The following is a 24,029-nucleotide window of genomic DNA, read 5'->3' on the forward strand; positions in this document are numbered from 1 at the left end:
TGTTAGACTGACTCTGAAATTCTCAGCTGTGTTAGAAGCGCAAGTCGATACGGGATCTATAAATGATTGATTATGGCGCGTTCAAGACTCCCGCCACTCAAAACCACCATTGAAGGATCCCGTGTAATTACTTGTGAGTATTGACCTTCTCTCCCAGATTCAGCCGCGGAATAATAAAACGCCGCTGAGGATTGAAGGTCCTGCCGCATGAACACGTGGAGAAACCATGTGAGAACACTGTCAGGTTCCTTAGTTGCTTTTCCCGTGGATCCCGCTGTTGGTTTTAGTGCTGTGGGGGACCTCCTGCAGGTTGGGATGTGAAGAAGCAGATTAAACTACAGAGGTTTCGGTTGTCGGAGAACGTTCCCCTTCACAAGGAACGGAAACAGACTGAAAAGAACGTCTGCGTCTGGTCGGCTGACCATCTCCCTTTCTCTCTAACTGGACACTTGATTGATGCTGTCTTGGGTTATGCGAACTGACGTGTGGTTCCTCTGACTACGTCCACAGCGGGCAGCAGGCCTTCCTCCTGGAGAACGTCCCCTGCAACAACGCCAGCTGCCACAACGTCGGCAGGATGTTTCGCGTCCACTGGGACCAGGCTGACTTGGCAGCCATCCCCAACGCAATCATGGCCACCTTCTTCGACATCTACGAGGATGTGAGTAGGCTTTCCGGAACATGGTCCAGTTCTTCAGTTTTTACTTTTTTTTTCAAAATTCGATATGTTATTATAGTAATATGTCATAAGAATTTTTGTACTGTGATAACATGATGTTAATAGTAAGTCATAATAATTCATTTGAAAATTAAGTTACTATTTTAATTTGCAGCGTGGCGCAGGAGGTAGAGCACTGAACATTCCTGGTTCAATTCCCGGTTCCTCCTAGTTTGTTTAAATGTTGTTTAGCAAGACGCTGAACCCCTATCTGCTCCCCTGGCGCTGGTGGACGGCAGCCTACTGCTCATGGTTCATCTATGATGGGTTCACTGCGGAGAACAAATTTCCCCAAGGGGATTAATAAAGATTAAATTATTTACTCCAGGTGCCTCTGGTGCCTTTGGGATTCCTGGTGCTCCTGGTACTTCTGCTACTTCTTGTGCCCCTAGTATTCCTGGTGCAGCTTGTACTCCTTACAGATCTTTTAAGAGAGAAAGTGCAAATGGGCTTTAAAAAAAAGGCGGGGTATAACAGCTAATGCAGAACCAGCTGTCTCACGAAGAAGCCTGTTGTTTGTTGGGTGACCGGTGTCCTTACTGTTGCTGTGGTTACCGGGAACCTCATGGAAGGTCCCATCAAGCTTTTCCTGATAAAGCTGCAGGCGGGTCCATCCTGTGACGTAGACCCCCCAGGCAGTCACACACGCACGGGCACACACCCAACCACACACACACTGCCTCCCACTCGACCACAGTCAGTACAGTAACTTAATTTCAATAGATGCAGCATGTTATCAGAATTAATTATTGCGGCTAATGTCTGTCTGTGGGTTCTGTCTCAAAATGTGTGTGTTTGAAATGAGAGAGAAGAGGGAGATGATGGGATGATAGTGCTGGATCAGTCACCCAGTGTGTTAGAGGGATAAAAATGTACATCAGAAGAGACGCATTCAGACAGCGTTCCGCCCGTTGTTCCTTATCTCCCTGCCTGTGTTCCACTGTAGGGGATCTTGGACATGCTGGTTCTGAGCCAGGCGGATGGCAGGAAGGACTTGATCATCCACGCTTTGAAGAACAACTACGAAGCCGACGCCTACTTCGTTAAAGTGATGGGTGAGTTCTCTCCCCCCGTCCCCTGGGTTTCTTTCCCTCTCCTGCTGTGAAATGACAGAGGAGCTGGTCGGGGAGGCGGTGCCTCAGGCTCTGTCTCATCCTGGTGTAGGAACCCCCAGTCGGCAGCCGGATGGGGAAAGCAGATGGTCACGACTGTTATCTATCATTAGGAGTGCTATTTTTAGCCCCGAGCCACGTTCCTCCTCTGCCGGAGACATTGTGGCGTTTAGCTCTGGAGCCAAAACATAAACACCTGCAGCTCACTAGCCTTTTACCACTGCCATTCTTTCAGTGTAGAATCCCCAGTTTGAGGGTCAGAGGCTGTGAACTCAAGGAGAGATGGTTACAGGTTCTTGTCAGGTGGCGGACCGGGTTCTCAGTTTATGTTCTGTCCAGGTTCTCCCTTCTTCCTCCCACAGTCCAAAATCAGTCAGTAAGGCTCTGAATTGTTTAATGTCTGCCAGGGTTAAACCCTGTTTGACTCCGCCTCCTAGACATTGTAAACAACCTGCACTTTGTCAGTAAGGTTATTTGAATTTCAACAGGAAGCTGATTTATTCATTATTTTAACAAATCTGGATGAAGTGAGAAGAAGCTGACCAAGTGCTAACCACTTGTAGACAAGTGGTCCCCAACCCCCATTCTCCGGACCAGTACTGGCCCATGGATCATTTGGTACTGGGCTGCAAACAAAGTCTTCCTTGGTACAAATGATAGTTTTTTCCATTAGACCTTTCGGATCTTATTTTGGATCATCGCCTGACTGCCGCACTTAACTCTGTTGCGCCATTTCACACATAAGTTACCACAAGCTAGCAGAGTAGACTGGATATACGTACAGTAACACAATTTGAGTGTCACTGTCTCCCATCACCCCGAAATGGGACCGACTAGTTGCAGGGAAACAAGCCCAGGGCTCACACTGACTCTACATTATGGTGAATTGATAGTATAAAGCAAAGTTATTGTAATTACCTAGTATAAAGTGTAATCGATGTATTTAGATTAAGTACTGTTAACTGACAAAATTTTTTATTATTTGAACCCCTGCATCTAGCTGGTCCACAGAAAAAAAAAAAATGCATAGAATTGGTCCCTGATACAAAAAAGGTTGGGGAATACTGTTCTAGACCACGAGCTGTTTCCAGTTCAAACCTAAAATGAGCAAAACCACCAATTCTATTCCGCCTGACGATGTTTGTAGCCTAACAACCTACAGAGCAAAGTCCCACCTCAGTCTGAGGTGGATCTTTATCTGCTCGCTCCTCCTGCTTTGCTTGATAGATCTCAAAGCGATTGTCTCCTCTTCCTCTGTCTGGCAAACCACCTTTCACTGACAGATAACCAAGGGTTTTCTCTGCTCTTCCTGACCGGTATCGGTTCTCTCAGTACGGTGCCGCTGCCTCCAAACAGCCCGTCAATCTCGCCCGTCTGCCGCCTCCTGACGTGTCAGGATGATGCAGATGCCGATGTAAACACTCAGTGTGAGTCCGTGTGTGTGTGCATGTGTGGGTTTGTGTGTTCTTGGCGCCACGTGTTAATTCTGTCGCCTCTCAGACTCCTTTCAAACTGCAGCAGCAGTTCTGGTTTCCCGGAAAGAACGTTCTGTATTTTTGGCTTGATGCTGTTTTCCTCTCAGTTAATAGATTTTTTTTCCTTTAGCAACGTTTGAGCTCAAATCGAGACCAGTTGGTTTGAAGTCAAACCGTCTGCGCAGCGCCGGCACCTATTGACATTTGAGGAAGGTAAAAAATAGCAGAGGTTTAATCTGTCTCTCTGCTTGGCTCATTAGGAGCGAAACGAGCCCTTTTTTCTTCTATGTAGTATGCGATCAGTTGTTGTTTTGTGTGCTCGTGCTCTCACATGCACACACACACGCTACATCCATGCACACACACACACACACACCATCAACACTAGGTGTTGATTCCAGCTAGGTAGCCCTCAGCTAGTTGGAAGAAACAGCAAAACCTTCAGGTTTTATGCACTGCTAATCCTGCGCACAGGGTCAGGGGGTGGAGCTATAACTCAGTGAGACTGTTTGAGAGGCAGGGCTTATCACGGAAGCATCAGCTGTCAATCATCCAGCATTTCATGACATCGGACATGGCACATCGCGTATTTGCTTTAGAACTGGAGGAGAGTAGTTCATCAGATATATTAAGCTAGCTAGCATCTTCAGGTGTCATCGTTTGAGTATTGAAGAGGGTAGCTAGTCAGAGGAAGACACCTGTGGTGTGGTCTCGGTGCAGAAGGCCACTCCCTGCGACCATCTAAGCTCCTCCCGCTCGTCTTTTTAGAAAACAGACACCGAAGTGAATGTGTGGCTAGTTCCTCTCAATGTTACCACAGCCACCAGCTTCACAACACTATTTCTTCAGCATGCTCGTTTTCTCTCAGGTTGTATCCATGACGGCGCCACAGGACAAAGAAAGATTCCTGTCATATTCATGAGTTTAGCCCTGTTTTTTGGGGGGGAGAGTGTTGGCAGTTTGGTCCTGGCGTAGAAGGTAGAGCGGCGGCCAGTGTTTAATCTCCCTGTCGTTATTCAGCCTGAGACTGAGGAGCCGGGACGAGCCTTAATTACTGGCATACTAATGAACTCATTAAGATTCAGCCGCTCACGGAGTAAAATGACAAACTGGAATAAACAGGACTTTATTCTTACCAGTTACAGAAACAGCCTGCAGATATAGAAATACATGTATGTGGGAAACAGGATAAAGCTAATCAGATCATTTGGTTAATGTGATGGCTAGCTGCAGGGGGAATGTCTGGACCTTAGACAGTTTGGGACCCTCTCGTCAGGTCTGATTTCACGTCCAGCTGCTGGTTTAATTTCCCTGCATAACGCCTGAAGACATCACCAGACATCTGTCCTTTAACATGTGTTTGTAAAAAGCATAACTCTCGATAGATAATAAAGTGAAAAGACTCAGAAGTACTTGAAACGGTCGGCGTCCTGAAGACGTGACCCTCTCCTCAGGTGACCTTGGATCTTGATTAAAAGCAAGCGTCACCTAGCAGACTCATTAGGTTGTAATTAAATGATTGACCTCCAGGAATTATTGAGTGGATTGATTGTGAATTTATGGATCAGTGACTGGAAATTAGATTCCCACTGACAAGCAGCTCCTTCTCAGCTCCAGGCAGGATGATCTGTTGATGGAGTCAATCGGATTTTTAGTATGAAGGCAGTCAAAATTCCCTCAGTTTCAACTTTCGTCAAATCATATGCTTTTAAGTGTACTAACTAATGTCATAATCACTGAGAGTAAATCCCATTTTCAAGTGGCGCTCATAAGCCATGTCCATTACCACATACTAGTTTCATGCTGGTCCAACCTTCTTCTGGCCTGCTGAGCCACAGAGGGGTTTCTATCGCTCACAGAAGAACATCAACATTTTGGCCAGAATAACTGCAGTTAACCAGTGGCTAATAGGGTTCTTCACATGGCAAAGCAGCGCATCCATAAATCTTCTCTTTGGTCTTCCTAGACCTCCTTCTACCAATATAGACACTATCCCAAACTAGCTCAGTCTGGCCTTATCTCCAAAACATCTAACAGGTGCTGTCCCTCTGATGGACCTATCTGATAGTTTTCATTCCCGCCATGCTGACCATGAGCACTGTGGTATCTCCCCATCCTGTTCCTCATGGTGATTTTTTTCTGAGTGCGATGCTGACGGTGCTCATCCACATTGTGGTCAAAACTGAGAGGGTTGTCCTGGATGGGTCTAAGATCTGCGTTCTTTGAATCATCTAACTTTTAGTCAGAGAGGGCATTTGGACCTCCTACTCCTTAACACTACTGCTGATGAGGAAGCTGGACAGTTGGAGTGCCGTTCCACACCTAGTGCCGTGACCTTCACCCATCTTCCCTCCTGCTCCATCTCTTTTGCTGATCCCTGTTTATCTCACTGCAGCACATCAATCACGCGCATGTGCACGCACGTGGTGCGCACAGCGCAGGCTGTCAGCTGGCTCGCCTCTTATCTTTACTCAACTTCGCTCATTTATGTTTCCAACTGTAAACATTTCGCTCTGGCATTTTCCACATTTAGACGACAACACACTCGCAGGCAAACAAGGGAAATAAAAACACGTCTGTCAGCTGCCGCGCCCTGTCGACGATTTCATTCCTCTCAAACGCAGCCTAATGGCCCCGTACACCCCTCCACACACACATATGCACACACACACCACCTCCAGGGTGAATTATTTATTTACTGTTCTCCTCTGATAGCGCAACTGATAGTGCCTCACTTTGATAGCTTGGAGGTGTGTGTGTGTATGTGTGTGTGTCTGTGTGTCTGTGTCTGTGTGTTCCAACTCCGCGCTGCCTTCGGCACGTACCTTCATGCCGCATTGTCTAGATCATGGAATTGTGTTTTACGCAGATGGCGTTCTTGAATCCTCCATTAAAGGACTGCGTGTTTGCGCGTTTGTGGGTGTGTGTGTGAGTGGGTGTGTGTTGGTGTTGCTATGGTGCTGGTGGACCTTGTGGCTTCAAATCCCTAACATATTGACCTCAGACAGCGGCGGATTGTTTCGGATCCTGCAGGAGGTCCAGGGCTCCTGCCAGGCTTCTCACGTGGTGCCGACCCGAAGCCTGCAGAGCTGTGACTTCATATCCTTATTCGCTGTTGGTCTGCTGCTGCCGCATCCCATCAGAACTCTCACCTCCGTTGCCGTGGCAGCAAACATTATTCAGGTGCAGGTGTGAGCCCCTCTTCTGGCAGGATTCACCAGTTTGAACGCCAAGTAGCTTTGAAAACAAAGGAAACATATGAAATTTGTGGTCCCTTGTTTCATAGATTAACCAAAGAAGTAAATGCGTGTTGACCCTGTTCTCCAGCCTTTGCAACATGGACCTTCATGGATCCAAACTTGGTTGCTCTACGCCAGGGGTGTCAAACTCAATTGCAAGGGGGCAAAAATTCAAAACACACTTTAGGTCAGACCAGGGCATTTTACGGCCCGCGGGCCACGTTTTACCTTTTTTATAATCCACGTTTACCTTTTTTATACGGCCCGCCAAACTATTTTCTTTTAATACCGTATTTTCACGACCATAAGGCGCACCTTACTAAAAGGCGCAATCTCGGTTATGTGTGCCATTATTGTATTTAACACACACATAAGGCGTACCAAATGATAGGGCGCGGGTTTTATATACAATCCACGGCCACGCTTCCCCCTTTAACGTTCTCATGGTGTCCTCTACTACTTCCGCCTTACAACAACAGCAACAACAACAACACACACACACGCGCACACACACACACACACACACACACGCATACGAGTGTGCGTATTTAAAAATAGAGCGGGAGCAAAACTGAGTTTGGTTGTGCTTTATTTAAGTATTGATTACAAAGTAGTAACTCATCAATCAAACCCATTGAAGTCTTCATCCTCGGTTTCTGATTTGAACATCTGCGCTAAATCTCCATCAAACATACTTTCTTCACTGTCAGAGTCACTTTCCGTGCCGTGCGGCTCCTCGGAAATGGTGCCGGCTTTTGCGAAAGCTTGAACAACAGCGCCAGCAGACATGTTAGCCCAAGCAATCCATTCTACAATCCATTCGCAAATTGTGGCGTAACTCGCCCGGCGCTGTCTTCCACTCTTCGTAAAAGAGTGGTGTCCATCGGTCATCCATCACTCCCACGCCGCTCGCAGCCTTACTTTGAACGTCCGGTTCCGGCCCGGAATGATAGCAAGCTCAGAGTTCGTTTGCTTCACTTGTTTTTTCACATCGGCTGTGAGATGGTCACGCATAGTCACAGGTCAACAGCGATGGTGATGCGTGGAAAAAACACCTGGTCTCCTTACCCGCGTTTTTATATACCGTACAATCCACGCCAACACTTCCCCCTTTAACGTTCTCACTGTGTTCTCTACTACGTCCGCCTTACAACAACACACACACACACACAAGGCGCACTGAGCGATAGGGCGCACCGCACGTTTTGAAGAAAATCTTTGACTTTTATGTGCACCTTATGGTCGTGAAAATACGGTATTTTAAGAAGTATTTTCAATCAATATTGAATTTAGAAACTCCTTATTTTCCCCTTTGTTTAATTTTGTATGGATGATTACATATAAAATAATGTCAGTACATTTATATGATCATTCATGATTTTAAAGTAAAAAAAGAAATGAAATGCCAAAAAATTTAAATAATTAAAATGAAATTTTCATTTTGTTCGATTTACATGGTACCGAGTTGGCCCGCGCATAAAAAGGAAATAAGACATGCGGCCCACCAGCCAAAATAATTGCCCACCCCTGCTTTAGGTCATGGGCCAAACAGGATAAACATAAAAACTAAATGTTTTTGTAATATAAATATGAATAAAAACAGACAGAAATATTATTCTGGAATAAATTTAAACTTAAGTAATCTGTATTTAATATTTGGCTCTCCATAAGAAAAGAACCTGTTAAATTATACAAGTTAGACCAACTAAACATCAAAATAGCATTCAAATTCCTTTGCTTCTATGTCAATCTACATAAAAAACAAACTTTTAAATATCCCAAAAGATTTGCTTTAGATAAAAATATCTAATGTCAAAATTATACGTTAGAAATGTAAATATAAGCCTGGAAATATGCATAAAATGTTTGCTTTTCATCAATAACAAATCAAATCATTCAGTTTTCTTTGCTTTTTTGTCATCTGATCGCAGCCGGACACCTGGCATCTTTTTTTGGAAACAAGTTGGCTTATGTTTGGTGTGAGGTCCCATGTTGTGGAGATTGTCAGGATGGACTGCAGGTTCTAATCAGTGAGACGACTGCTGTTTTGTTCATGTTTATCACTGAGAAGAGCTTCTCACACAGATAGGTGCAACCAAACATGCACAAGGTTCGAGTCGCATGTCGACGGAGCTGGGGCATTGCTGCGGGGAGGGAGTGACTGAAGTGTGCGGGCCCCGTAGTGTCGTACTTTGCCGTCAGTGTCCCATTACACTGAAGCTCAATCAGTTCCATCTGAATCTGCACAGGTGCAGTTTCCACATCGATGGCAAATGGGTTGCGAAGAAAGTCAAAACTCTTTTTTTGTGCTTCAAAGTCACTAAAGTGCAGTGCAAACTCAGCGCATAGAGAGCTCACTTTATCGGCAAAGTGCGTTTTTGGGAACACCGTTGTGCCTACTTGGTTCGACATTACTTGGCAACAGGGAAAGTGAGGCAAGTTGCGCTGTTGTATTTGTGTCTCCCACAAATCAACTTCACTTGAAATGCCTTCACTGCGTCACACATGTCAATGATCATGCGGTGACCGCAGATTTGAGGCGTTAAGATGAGCTGTTATGTCAGCCAGAAACGCCAACTCGCACTTCCACTTTTCATCCCACAAAATGGTTGAGTTTTTTCCTTTACTGTCCATTAACTGACTGATTTTGTTTCTGAGCTCAAAAATTGTTGAGAACTTTTCCCCGACTTAGCCAACGCACCTCTGTATGATAAGGAATGCCGGGCAAACTGAATCTATCTCCTGCACACACGACCGACACTGCCGGTGATTTAACTCTCATGCTTGGATAAAGTTTACGGTTTGAGTTACAGTGCTCATGACATGATCCGTCTTCAGGACTTTGCCATATAGTGCTTCCTGGTGTATGATGCAGTGATATGCTGTTAACTCACCAATACAGTTCTCCTCCTACATCTTCACTCGCATCCTTCCCACTAGTCCACTTTTTCCACTGCACATAGCCGGTGCTCTATCAGTTGTAAGTCCAATAAGTTTGTTCGGGGGTCGTTACATGTCAGTTGCAGTGGCTTACCTTTTCAAAAATGTCTTTTGTTGTCTCGTGCATCGAATGAATGTCCATTATTTCCTCTGTAACGCGCAAATTGGAGTTGTGGGAAAAGCCAGCTGAAGTGTTGCATTATGGGATCTGTAGTATTGTGTGGTATTGTGTAATCAGCACTTCATATTGACGAGCAATCAATAACGATAATGTAAAATGATCTCGCGGGCCTAATATGATTACACGACGGGCTGGATGTGGCCCGCGCGCCTTGAGTTTGACACACATGCTCTAAGCCCACAATGAAACCTGTCTTGAAGGGACTGGTGGATAATGTATCCCCATTGTTCCCTCTGAACATCTGTTGGTTTCCAATCAGGGTTTGAGGTGTCTTTTCCCCAGAGCCAAATCTTCTGCATGATTGACATCAGAAAACAGCCCAGCCTCCTGCAATGATCTGCCTTCTTCTTGCTCAGCATTCTGAAATTCTTCAGACCAGAAAGAATATCAACCATGCTTGGACCTTTGTGAAAAGGTCCATTCGTCACCATCAGGGCAATATCAGAGTTTCAGGCCCCAGACGGATAGGCCCGAGGGGACACGGGAAGCTCTACCCCACAGCCATGTTCTCATTAAAGTCCCGGTGAGTTTGAAGTCTCCGCCTCACAGAACATTAGTTCTTGGATTTATGGTCACAAATAACATGATATTTAGGAGCTTAACACATCCTGAACTGAGCTTTTATAAACCTATCTATCCAGAACGATTGAGCCTTCCCACCGTCTCTGAGTCGGAAATCTGGATATCTTCAGGGAACCACCAACAGTTCTGATGATGTTACCTTGGGTTTCCGGAAACCACAATGGACGGTTTATCCAGCATCTCTTTGACAAGTCAGGAACCAAACAACCAATCGATTGATCTAGAAAATCATAGCCGAGGATGATCGGGGACGAAAATAACAGTTAGCGCAGCCGTGTAGCGGAGCTTTTTACTGTAAAGTGGACGCTCTCTTGCCATGTTTCTATCAATCTGATCCAATAAAACCCTCGGCAAGAAGGATCATTAAGGGTTTTTTACACATTTATTGCATACCCATCTGTATGACTCGGAAAAACTCAATTAAAAGTGTCCTATTTTGGGGGTTTACAGGAACAAAAAAGCTGGACACTTAAATCCTGCACAAATCTGGGGTTTTTGTTCCCCTTGTCTGTTTAGCTCCAAGTGTTTTGGGGCTAACAGATGGGTGGGCGATTACTGCCGAGCTGGGAGGAGTCCTACAGGTCCAGAACTGGAAGGAGGGAGGAAACCATGGGTATTGGTGTGTGTGTGTGTGTGTGTGTGTGTGTGTGTGTGTGTGTGTGTGTGTGTGTGTGTGTGTGTGTGTGTGTGTGTGTGTGTGTGTGTGTGTGTGTGACTGACAGGCTGAACTGTACAAGCTGATTAACTTCCTGCTCACTTATTAGGATGCAGATTAGCTGCTCGAAGAAACATCTGGGGGCTTTTCTGCTTCCTCTCCTTCCTCACCACCGCCTCTCCAGCCACCATTTTAGTCCGGCGCCTCAGTCTCACCCCCTCATCACTTTTTTGTCTCTTATTTGCTCTTTCCGTTCACTTCAGAAGAGAACCAGATTAGCATAGCGTCTTTGAGTGGGATTCTATGGTCCTAAGGATGGAGAGGAGGAGGCGGGTTTAACCAGAGGCTGTAAATTCACCCCCACTTCAACATACAAAGAAGACAGAAGCACAAACATTTCCTGTTGGCCCTTGGTGTTCCCTGTCAAAGCTTTCTGACTTCGATATGACGAAGAAGCTGAATCTTTTTGCACCAAGGGGCGCTGCCGACGAGCATGCAGGACTTCTGCTGCCCCTCACCAGCACTACCTCTGAAGCTCCCCGTCTGTCAAAACGGGAGCCAATACCAAGCCTCTGCACCAACCCAGGAGGTTTGGGGTGTCTACGTAGTATTTAATATTTGCAGCACTTTGACAGAAACCATGATGCTTTCTGACACACTGGGTTCTGGCTACTTGGTTCTCTCCATAGTCTCCTGTTTGGCTCTGCAGTAGGCAGCTTCAGTGATGACTAATAGTTGGTCCTATGTGTCAGTGGGGGAATGGTTGGATCATTGACAGATGAACCGTCCAAGTCAAACCCCGGCCCATGCCGTAAAGATATGAATAAGTGAATAATATGAAAATTGTCTTTGTTCAGTTGTTGCTTTTTATAGGTCTCTACCCAAGTAGCTGAGGAGCTAAGGAGAGTTCTTTCAGAGTAGGCCATTTAGGGAATGAAAGGAGGCACAGATGGACAATCTAGGACAAGATGTGGTTTGGAGGAAGTTCCTGGGGGTCAAGGTTCCTCAGACCAGGTTCCAGATGGTCCTGGCGGAGGTGAAAGCACCTTCTTGAATCCCTCCGCACTGCAGGGCTCTCAGCCTTGACTGTGGACATCAGGGTGGAACCCACGGGGAAAACAATACACTGCCGTGGTCTGGTTTAATTTCAAGCTCAGAGGTTAAAATAATTAACTCCAAATCCTAACAGACAGGGATTCTAAGGTTGCAGATCAAACTGAAAGTAGGTATTTTACTTCTCAGATGCTACGTGGAGGAATACTGACTCAACAACCTCAACCTTTGGCCAGGAGAAGCAGCAATTCCACTCCCTGTCTGGGGGAGTCTTTAAATATGTCTTATGTGGCCTTCAGGGGCTCGTGTTAATGTGGGACAAACAAATGCTGGTTCTCAAGGTTGGATGCTTTGGAATCTGGGTCGAGGTTGTCCACCACAAGCTCGATATTACCTGAATGCCCCGTAGAAGGTGTCAAGAACCAACCTCTGGTTTGTCAGGAGGATGATGTTCCATGAACTTCAGATAAGATAGGACAAATCCAGAGAAAATCCTCAGGGATTTTATTTCAAAGTGAGCCCTTCCTCTTTAGCCATGTTTCTATTTCCCGGGGTTTGATTGATCCCCACAGTGTTTTGGGTTGAAGAGCGGCAGTGGATCCTCGAGCAGGTGGTCGATTGTGTCACTGCCTGTTCGTCCGAGGGTATACGTGTGTGTGTGGGTATTTTGTTGTGTGTGTGTGCGTGTGTGTGTTTTGTCGCCAGCAGCGCTGACGCAGCACGCCGCGTTCCTCTGTCACTGCCGCTCCATGCACTTGGCCTTGTGCGGGCACATGACGTCATTTGACCTGACAGTGCGCGCTTCTGTGTGTGTGTGTAGTTACCATGGCTCCCGGTTGTTTCCTTTTATAGCACAGTAGTGAGAGTGTAATTACAGGTGAGGCTCTGATCAGACATCCTGCTCTCTTGATGTCGGGAACACATCCTCCATTTTGATTTATTTTATGATTTCAGCTCTTTTGTCGTTGTTGACTCTCAGGTGTTATGAAGTATTTTTTATTCACTCTGACTCCAATTTTGGGGCTTCGATGGCAGTCTTTTTGATTTCCTTTTCCTTAAAATTAATTCATATTTCTATTTTAAGTATTTATTTTCCTAGTAGAGGTTTTTATTGCACATGTGTGTGTTTAAAGTGGACACACACACTGTTTAATTGTGCTGGTATGAGTTTCCAGATGTATGTGTGTGAGATTGGCAATGAATAAATGAATGAAAACTAAAGAAAATGAAATAATGCAAGTACAATACAATTAAGTAAAACAAAAGAAAGTATAATAAATTATATTGAAGTCTATTGTATTAAGTTTAAAACATTCTCAGTTCTGTTACAAGAAATATCTGTCGCAGGAAGTGACAATTCTGCAGTGACAGTGCTGCGTCCATCACACAGACACACACACACACCCTGATTGATTTTTTTCTTTTTTTTCCAGAGATTTTATTCTGTTTCCGGATTTGTTTACAAATATTTATCTAATTTTTTTTTATCTGTTTTTTTTTTCATGTTTTTCTTTTTTTTTATTGAAGTATTTTTTTCAGTCATTCTCTCTTGTTTGTGTTTTTTTATTCCTGTTAGTTTGATCCAACCGCTTGCACACACACAAGTGGAGTGACAGGTGAAGATAAGTGAGTGGGTTTCAAAGACCCAACTCAGCAGGAAGGTTTGGGATTGAAGCCGACTGAGAGGAGAGTCGGCTAACTGGAACCTGCCGGGCTGTCACTTCCCCTCACAACCAGCCGCAGTGTGTGTGTGTGTGTGTGTGTGTGTGTGTGTGTGTGTGTGTGTGTGTGTGTGTGTGTGTGTGTGTGTGTGTGTGTGTGCCTGCGCGTTAGTGTGCGCGGTTGCATGTGTATGTGTGTTCCTCATGCTCACTGCTGTTCCTGAAGTCATGCAGGGAAAAAGTGACAGAATAAATGTGGGTCACGGGACCCGACCAGGTTCGGCCCTGCCCCTCACCCTCAGAGCCAGCCCTGATTGGCTCCAGCCTGCTCGTAGGGCATTGTGTCTGCACAGCGCCTGCCAGCAGGGGGCGCCACCGACTTCAGGAGGCCCGCAAGTGCAATTGGTTCTTCTTTGTGTAAAACAAGGCCGCAACATCCCGCTTTAGTGACAATTAAAATGAAAGATGACTGATTCACTGCATTTCCCATTCCCCTCTCTCACCACCACTCAGGGATGCCATAGTGGGCCGTCCTGCGTATGCACTCCCACCATTGATATCATGCACTCCATTCCAGTAATAGAATCACACACACTGAACTCCATCCTGCTCATGATGAGCTAAGTCCTCCACAGGGGACGCCATCCGTCATCATATTCCAGGAGAAAATAGGCCGCGCCGCGTGCGACAAGCGGGAACCAGCGAGAGACGGAGCGGCGTTCCCACCAGGAAGTCAAAGAGCTATTTCAGGGATGTCGTTCGGCGCGGCGGAGCAGTGGTTATGCGCTTGTTACGCATCAACTCAGGAGCGAAGTGTGTTGAGCAGAAGCCGAACCGCTGAAGGAACACGGTGTCCTGGCTGCTCTCTGATAACTGTAGTGTCAGTCTCGGCTGCACACATACACACACCCATCTCCTGCAGCGACAGCTTGCCCACTGACTTGTGAAGGACTTCCATGCTCATCCTGCTTGTCTGTCTGTCTCTTTGTGTCTTTGTGATTCCAAACACACACTTTTAACACGGCAGTTGAGTGTGTGTGTCCATCAAGCATCTGAGGCGGGGGGAGAAAGTGTCCCCTGGTCTCTGGTGAAGAGCAGGAAATTCCTCGGGTTTTCAACATGGGGTTTGTGGGGCGGTCTGTTGCCATGGTTTCTTGTCCTCCCCTCACTGGATGGCAGAGAGTTGAACATTGCTGCGGGTGGAGTTACGTGTTATCTCTTCCAGTAGTCATTAACACAGGGCAAATCCCTGAACGTGGCAGGTAGGTTTGTAATGAAACGATAATAGACGCGATACCCGAGGCTGAACGGATCGGGTTTGATTTGGAGGAATTAAATTTTGCCATCAGATAGCCAAGTTTTAATTTGATCCTATTTCAAAAGCCGCCATTGAAATGAGATGTTTTGTCTTCCATCAAACACGGTTTTGTGCATTCACTCAGTCACCCGCACGTCTTCATTCATCTCGCTGGGAAGCTCCAGCTCCTAGCTGACATTGATATGCTAATAAAGCCACCACCTAATGATCAAATGGTGATCAATCAGCTGATCAGGGGCCTGTGTTTCCTCCACAGTGCTCAGTGGCCTTTGCTCCACCGACTGCCCAGGAGACGTCAAGGTAAGAAATCCCTCAGTTTGGCAGCTACGTATTTCTGCACAGGCATACACACACACACACACACACACACACACACACACACACACACACCACAGAGACAGAGTTTATCCTCAGCAATTAGCAGGAAGTCATGTCTGCAGAGGAACAGGAAGTAAGGAAGAACCTCATCTGAAGAAGCCCAACATGATCAGCAGTGTTATAATGATAGCAATGGCTGGATGTTTTTATGGCAGGCTTTATTAACAGAAATCAACTAGTACTAAACTTAGCCTGCTAGTTAAATTCCAGTTCCTTTTTTCTTTGGTTTCCCTCACTTCTCTTCCTCTATTGTTTCATTCAATTTTTTCCCATCGCGCATATTGACATCCTATAATACAGAAGTGGAATGTAGATCTGGATTACAGATCTGTTTTTTTTTTAATGTGTGTTTTCCTGCAGCCGTTTGGTGTGAACCAGCCTGGCCCCTATGTCATGTACACCACCGTGGACTCCAATGGAAACCTGAAGAACGCCTCAGGTCGGTACCTCTTCCTCCTCCTCTGTCCAAACTGTCTCTCCTGCAAAGGTCCGACCAATAGGAGGTCCGCTTGGCCTTCACCGAGCAGGTTCTCAGTCATTTCCCCATTCCCGTCATTTCTTCGATGAAGGCCGGTGTTTGCCTCCAGGGCTTCGGTGCAGGAACTTTAGCGCCCACGTCGCAGAACCTCTCAGAACGCTCAGTATTCCTCTGAAAGACACCTCCTGAGCAACATCAATAAGATATTAAGGCCCCAAGGCATTTTCCTCCCTAAGATTCACTAGGTTTCCTCCAAGGACAGAGTGAACACACATTCACAAACACACGTTCCTGTTTTCTGGCTTCCACGGGAACCACTTGATGGATCTGTCTGGTGAGCGCCTTATTTTGTCAATAATAGCTCGGCTTCTTGTTAAACTCAAATCTGACTTTGATTATCTCAGTTGACATGGAATCTAATGTGCGTGGCAAAGAGTTTGGTATATTTTCTTCTGTTCTCAGTCCTGGAACTTGGAGGTCACACGGTCAGATCAAGATATTGACATTGTAGCAGAAGGACTTAATCGCCTGGAGTGACCCGGCGGGGTTCAGACCTGGCTCCTGAACAATGGGACTACAAATATGGCTCCTGACGTCAGGCCCGAAGAATTGACTGTCCAGGAGTCCAAGAGTTGAAAGTCCAAATGAGAAATTAGCTTATTTTATCTTGGATTATGAGTGGACCTCCAGAGTTCGAATGGAGCCCCATCCTCAACAACACTTCCTTTTATAAATCTTGAGACTTGCTCATTGGGAGCGAGAAATGTTTCAGGGTTGAGTTGTGACTTCGATGTTTGCAGAGTGTGAGTCGTAGCGTGCACGCCTTACGAACCTTGTGTTCTGCCTGGGTCGGCTTCTCAGCTTTTTCCATTTCTATTTTTCTATAGGAACTTGCATTAGTAATGTTAAATGACCACTTATAAGGTGTCCTCATTTACCATAATGAGACATAATTAGCTAATAACAAACTGTTATGACAGAATACTAATGTGTTCTGAATGCATACTTGTGTAATTACACAGTCTGCCCGCATTTTCAAGGTTGATGCGCACTTTGAACCTGCAGCTGTATAAGCTGCTCATCAACACAGGTTTGGGCCGGAAATGACTTTTTCAAGGACGCTTGGAGTTGTGTTGGCGTGGGCGACAGGAACAGGTTTGGTGTGTGTGTGTGTGTGTGTGTGTGTGTGTGTGTGTGTGTGTGTGTGTGTGTGTGTGTGTGTGTGTGTGTGTGTGTGTGTGTGTGTGTGTGTGTGTGCGTGTGCATGCGTGCGCAGAGCAGTCATTTTTTGCCAGGCAGGCCCTTACTAAGCAGGCTTGGATGGATGAGAGTGAGCTGTCACAATGACAACCCTCTGCCCATTAACCGCTGCCCCCTGCTGGTTGGGATGGCGCCCATTGGCCGACTGTCAGGATGGCCGGTTATCCTCACTCCATCACGCCAGACGAGAAAGTAGTCGTGGACCTCTGAGGTCATTTACAGAAAGACTGGCTCGCAATGGTCCCATTAATCCCAGATGTTTGAGAGATTTCCATGAGCTCCATCCAGATTGATCGGCTTCTACTCCCACACAGTCCACTCCTCCTCCATGCTACATGAAGAACGAAGAACATCTAAGTCACAGAGCTCCCTGCTGTTTCGGAGTGTAACTGCAGCTAAGACTTCACATGATGAAGGTCATGGACGCCTGAAGGTCCCCGCTTTGGACCTCTTAGAACTCTCCTGAGGTACAACCAATCAGGGCAAGTCCAGGCTCCAGAAGGTCCTGTCACTGAGCTGCAGGAAGGTGGTCCAGGATTATACTCCACAAACAGACCCACGCACATAACTACAAAAACTCACAATAGTGGCACACATCTACGCACACGACAACAAAAAAGACACACACAATACACAGTGCTTACACATACGACACATTACTTACACACACTGACACGGCAGCACGCACAACACAGAACACCAACAATAAGGAATACTGACACACACCTACACACAATACCTACAACAACAATACACAATACTGACACATACCCACACAATGGCTATAAACAATACTAACACAGCTACACTCACACAACAGCACTGACACACACAATACGCATTGCTGACACACAACAGACAACAATTATGCACAATACTGGCACAAAAAACAACAATATACCATGACACACATTGATACATTCTGACACAGCAACACACGGCCAGGCACACACCTACACACACAACAATAGTGACACACAATACACAGTAATACTACACAATACTGATACACTCAACAATATTGCATAATATTGACACACACAAAATACACAACAATAACACTCATAATACTGACACGTACACGACAACAATACTGACACACAACACAGTACTTACACACACAACAGCAACACACATTATTTACACCTACTGACAGACCAGCAAGCACAACACATAACAACAACAATACACAATACTGACACAACACACAGCCACACAAGCACACAGTAACAATACACAACACCAATGCGCACAATACACAATAGTGAAACACACCCACACAACAATAATACACAAACTGACACACACAAGACATGAAGCAGGACCTACAATACAAGTAGTGACATGCTGTCACACTGCAGCACACACTAACATGTCTGTATACACGCCAACACAGCAACACAACTCAGGCGCACAATCACAACAAACAGTACTGACACACATGAACACAGTTTAATTAAGACAACAATGAGAATGACACAATACTACTTCAACTCCTAAAATTATTACTAATTAAAAAAGAATGTATATATATATATATATATATATATATATATATATATATATTAAAGATATTCACATTTAATTCCAGTTATCTGCATCATGATGGTTGAAATTTGTCACAACAATAACAATCCTATCCTTATATATTGATCTTATGGTAAATTGTAATTACTATAGACCGATAAACCCCCTCTTCTCCTCTCCCCGGATTTCTCTCCCTTTCTATCTTTCTTTCCTTCTTTTTGTGTAAATGCTGGGTGGTTTTTGCGCGGCAGACAATAAACCAGCGGCAGCAGAGCGCAAATCGGCAAGTAAGAGAAGCGAGTAGGTGGATGAGAGGGATGGAGAAAAGGCTGAGGAGGGAGAAAATGAGAGGGCGCAGGGCGGAGAAAAAGAAAGACAGCGGGGAATGAAAATGAGGGCGGATGGAAAGAGAAAAATGGGCGTCAGAGAACAATTGCTGGGAGAGATGAAGAGGAGGAGGAAACGGCAGAGTGGAAGGAGAAATGAGCAAAGAAGCTGCACTCGGAGAGATGGAGAATTGCTATTGATCAGGCCTATTTTTTTCTTCCATTCTTTCCATCCTTTCCTCTCGTCCCCTGCATCCCTCCATCAACGCCTCCCTCCTCCAGCTCTTATGTCACTCCTGACCCTGTAAGCACACTCTCTCTCTCCCTCTCTCTTTCTCCTTCTGCTCAAAACCCTGTTTTTTCGTTTCCTCTGGGCTGCATGGAGGCCGCGCTTCCGCCTCCAGGACACCAAGAGGCATCGTGGCAAAAATGTAGAGGTTCCCCTCGTCATCATCCAAGTGGATAAATGTTCTGAAATGACAGGAAACAGTCAACTGAATACAAACAAACATTTCATCCTGATAGACTACATGTGTTGAAGCCTTTAATCGTCACAACTTGCGGATTGCCATCTGCTGCACGCACACACACACACACACACACACACACACACGTTGTCATGGCAGCCATTGTGCCAGCCAGGTGTCAACACAGTTTAGTGCTTGAGAGAGCAGAGAGAGCAGAAGTGCTTGCCATTGCCCTCCCCGGTCCTTCGGCATATCTTAGCTGGCACACACACGTGCTGTGCACACACACACGCACTTCCACTCCATGAATCAGTGTCCAGATCTTGAGTGGCGCTGGGCCCCTCGGGGCGGCCGGCCCGCAGGCTAACCCTTTGCCGCTCTTTCTTCCATCCCTGCAAACTCTTTTTTTTTTTAATCGTCATCATGGGGGCCCACTGGTTTCTATAGCGACGGTCACCAGGGATTTCTCAGAATTTTTTTTCTTCCTCAGTTTTGTGAAGTCACAGGATGATTATTGGTGTGATAGTGTTCCACCCAGACATGATCGGAGGCGACAAAGTGATCTAAATATGACACATGACAGGAGCTACAACCCAATAAGCTCCGTCCGCCGTACAGTTTCATAATTTCTTCAAAAGTTATATTCATTATACTCTATTTTGTTCCTGAAGATGTCATGATCTGATGATCACTTTTGTTTGACATCTTTGCGTGCCTGTATGTGTGTGTGCGTGTGTATGAGCACCCTTCGAACTTTGCCAAAGGGAAATTAAAGTGCACAAAGACATTCTGGATGGACTTTGTCTTCGAAGAGATAAATTCTGGCCATCAGTCATGTGTGCGGAGGGGATTTCCCGCCAAGGCCGACAAAACACACACACAAACACACACACACACACACACACACACACACAAAGGCGCACACGCACAAACACAAATGCACGCACAAATTAAACTGCTCTGCATTTAAGTCTTTGCCAACTTCAGACTTGATATTTATCTTATGAAACCCCAAATGAATAGATGGTTGTGTGTGCGTGCGTGCGTGTGTGTGTGTGTGTGTGTGTGTGTGTGTGTGTGTGTGTGCGTGCGCGCGCGCGTGCGTGCGTGTGTGTGTTTCTCGCTCAGATCGTTTTCGAGTTTCCATGGCAACAAAAGTTGCGAGAACCCCATGGGATATCCTATAGTACTGGTCAAACCCGTGTCTTGGAAGAAGTCAAAACTGAACCAGTTAGGGGCTAGAGTTATACGTGTTCTTCAAAACACACTTGGATGCCCCACACACACACACACACACACACACACACACACACACAGGTGTTGAGGTCACTCCCCGCAGGCAGGCTTTTTTGTGTTACCGATGTGTCGTTGTCCACTCCTTCTTGGAGAAAATTGTCTTCTCCCCATCTCTCAAGCTTTCTTGTCATCAGAAGGCCAGCAGCAGTCTTTCGGTCCACTTGGTGCAATTGATTTTTATGGAATCGCCGGAGGACATTGAATGCATCATGGCAGATAGTTTCTACTGCATCTCTCTAACTAGATCTAATTGCTCACTTTTTTCTATTTTGAAAAAAAGTATTCCAGTTTGGCAGTAGGACCAAGGTGTCTTCCAGGCAAGGCGTCTTCCAGTGATGGCATCTAAAATGTTTCATCAAACAGCTCGGGATGATCTTCTAGATACCATTCCAGATTTTAGCTAACCAGAACCAGGAGGGTCCATCCCTCCTGGTTCTGGAGGGAGGAACCATGTTTTCATGGGGGTTCCTCCTCAGAGGCGGTCAGATGATTCGAACTTGTCGATGGAACCAAGGAGATCCAGAGGTTGTGGTTTGGATTGACGTCCATTAAGGTCCTCTTTCTTCTCCTCCTCCTTCTCCTGCAGCTGGCCAGCTGAGCCAGTCGGCCCACTTCTCCCTCCAGCTGCCCTACACCGTCCTGGGTCTCGGACGCAGCGCCAACTTTCTGGACCACCTGGTGGTTGGCATCCCGCGGCGACCCGGAGAGACGGTGAGCAGGAACCAAGCGAAGGTCCGGGCTGGATAACCCGAATCTAGTTTGAACTACTTAAAAAAAATATTTATGCCCGTTGGGGCGGGAAACACAAAGGCAAGGTCAAGGTGACCTTCTGAAGGTCCTCTAGAAGAAGGTAGAATGCTTGAAAAGCGATCTTCAGAACAACACAACAATAGAACATTTCGAGCTTGACTGTTCCAAATCTCAAGAAGTAATGAAACGATAATGAAGCTCCAGTTTCCCAAAGGTCATTGAACTCAGCACAAAAATACAATATTTATTAATATAAGATGGAGTTATAATTAAACAGCCATTAGAACTGAAACAGGACAGAATCGCTTTTTTTAATCATTTTTTTAATACTGCTGTGTCATTGCACTCTCGCTGAGAAATATTTCGATTTATTTAACAAAATTATTTTTAGCACTTTAACCCAATATCTTAATTTTTTCAAAACATATAAAAGTATGATATAAGTTTTAGTATCAGTTGCCAGCTAACAGATTTTAATTTGGCTGTTTTTTTGGCTAGTCATCAGGTAACCACCTTTTTCAGAGGGTGGAAACTCATCTCCTCCCCCCTTTCCAGCTTCTCCTCCTCCTCCTCTTCCTCCTGCCGTTGCTCACTCCTTCTACAAAGTGAATAGATGAATGCCTGAAGATACACCCCCAGACAGAGTCCGACCCACTGCTGGGCGGAAGAGGAGGAGGAGGAGGAGGAGGAGGTGTGGATGCGCCTGGGGGGCGAGCAGCTCTTATTTATTGATCATTTTCAAATATGTAGTTTTCACTCTAGATTTTGTAAAGTATCCAAAAGAAAAGCAGAGTCCATGTTCCTGCTTGGTAACCATGGCGACATCAATGTCCAAAGCACAGTTTTGAAAGAGAGAGGAAGACCTGGTCCGAGGGGGAGATAAATAGCATTTATCAACATGGTTCTGCAAGAGCTGAGCTTTTTTTTTTTTTTTTTTTCTGAAAGACAAAGGGAAAGAAAGTTACCTGAAACTCTTCCATCATCTGCTCTCCTTTCTCCTCCCCCGACTCTTCACTTATCTTCCTCCCTGGGGATCCCCTTTACTGTTCAAAGTGGTTTACTCCACTAATCAGTCCCCGACTTGCCCCTCCTCCCCCCTATGTCCCTCCCTCCCCTCATCCACCACCCACACCCCCCAGCTTTGAACATCAGTGTTTCTGGTGTCTCTCAGAAGACTTGGGGGGAAACTACCCTTCCATCTGCTTCCAGGCAGTGACACCCCCCTCCCCCTCCTCCGGTTTGCTCGCATCAATGGCGCCCGCTTTCCAGGAGCTGAGCTCTTAATGGCTGATGGTGATAACCCACTCGTTTTGTGAAAAAAAAATAGAAAAGAAAAAATTATGTCAGTGTCGTGTGGCTTTTCCAAAATAGCTTGGAGATGTTCTTCTCCATCTCTGTGTGATGGGGGAGCCGGAATTCCTGTTATTCCTGTTGATCGCCATGATTCATTCGTATTCAAGAGGTCCTCATCTGTCATAGTAAAATAAAAGTGGAATTTGCATAAACTGGCATAGTTTCTTTTAGACCCAGATTCAAGGATGGGAAAGCTTAAGTGGAGTTGGGCAGGAACATTTCCGTTGATCTGAACCATCTCATCTGCTGCGGCTAGTTTGGGAAATGCTACTTTTATTTTGGTTAATTATAATTCCACCTTGCCATTTGAGTAAAGATATCATCGTAGTTGTTCATCGCTCATGTCACTGAATGTTACCATTGTATTATTTTGTGTACGATTCGGATCAGATTTTTTGGCGTCAGATCTAAAATTGGCGAGTTTTCAGAATTAAAGCATTCTAGCAGCATGTCAAGGTAAGATTGTATTGATATTAGTATTGTATTAGATTGAGAGTATTGAGAATTTTAATAGTATTGTCGTACTGCAATAGCCTTGTACAATAGTGTTGAATGCAAATGGTGCGCAGAAGTACTCCAAGGCGGTACTGCCCAGTATAACTGTTGTTATTCCACATTAATGACAATAATAATGCTGTAAGAGGCATTGCCCAGGAGATGATTGATAAACGCAATGTGCAGGAATTTGAGCGGCAGACATTTTTGCTGCCTGCAAACTGTGTTGGATGATAAACTCTGACTAACTAAATAAAAGATCTGCCTAACTTCACCCGCAAGAGGGAAATACAGCTGCCAAGAAACTTAATCTCACAAAGATGGACGCCGTTCAATTAACAGACATTTATGGTTCAAGTCGCTGAAGTTTTAATTTCGATGGTCCTCCGAAGCTCTTCATCTCCCACCGTGACATTTTTCATCCAGCCCAAATGTCTTGATGGAGCCAAGGCATGAAGCTCAGCTGGACAGGAATGAATCTCTGTGTTAAGTGGTGGCGAGTGGAGGGAGGGAGAGGAGTTTGAATCAAAGTGGTTTTATTTTTTCCTGTTTTTAACGGCACGCTTGAAATCTCCCTCCGCCAGGTTCACACACTGTTTTCAAGCCGCTCGTAAAAGAGACTTGAGTGGAACCGCTGAGCTTCTGGAGGAAGAAACAGTCAGAATAATGGAAGAGGGAGTTTAGCAGAAGCCGCCAGGGCCCGGGGGGCAGGGCTTAGGCCAGGCCGGTCAGCTGTCAATCATCCAACCATTCAGTCTTTCATTC

At 45.6% G+C, this 24,029-nt stretch overlaps 1 protein-coding gene across 1 annotated transcript in view; it reads left to right on the forward strand.

The window, feature by feature from the left end:
- The window catches only part of itfg1 (integrin alpha FG-GAP repeat containing 1), a 71,726-nt gene that overhangs the window by 42,326 nt on the left and 5,371 nt on the right, over nt 1-24,029 (forward strand). Inside the window, exons 11-15 of the mRNA XM_086174841.1 lie at nt 511-661; nt 1,665-1,773; nt 15,191-15,234; nt 15,673-15,751; nt 21,253-21,377. Coding sequence (XP_086030967.1) covers nt 511-661; nt 1,665-1,773; nt 15,191-15,234; nt 15,673-15,751; nt 21,253-21,377 — 508 coding nt within the window. The remainder of the gene's footprint in view (nt 1-510; nt 662-1,664; nt 1,774-15,190; nt 15,235-15,672; nt 15,752-21,252; nt 21,378-24,029) is intronic.

This window comes from Fistularia commersonii, chromosome 27 (genome assembly GCF_037954325.1).
Source record: "Fistularia commersonii isolate RoL2024-O1a breed Wild chromosome 27, RoL_Fcom_v1.0, whole genome shotgun sequence".
NCBI classification, from domain to species: domain Eukaryota; kingdom Metazoa; phylum Chordata; class Actinopteri; order Syngnathiformes; family Fistulariidae; genus Fistularia; species Fistularia commersonii.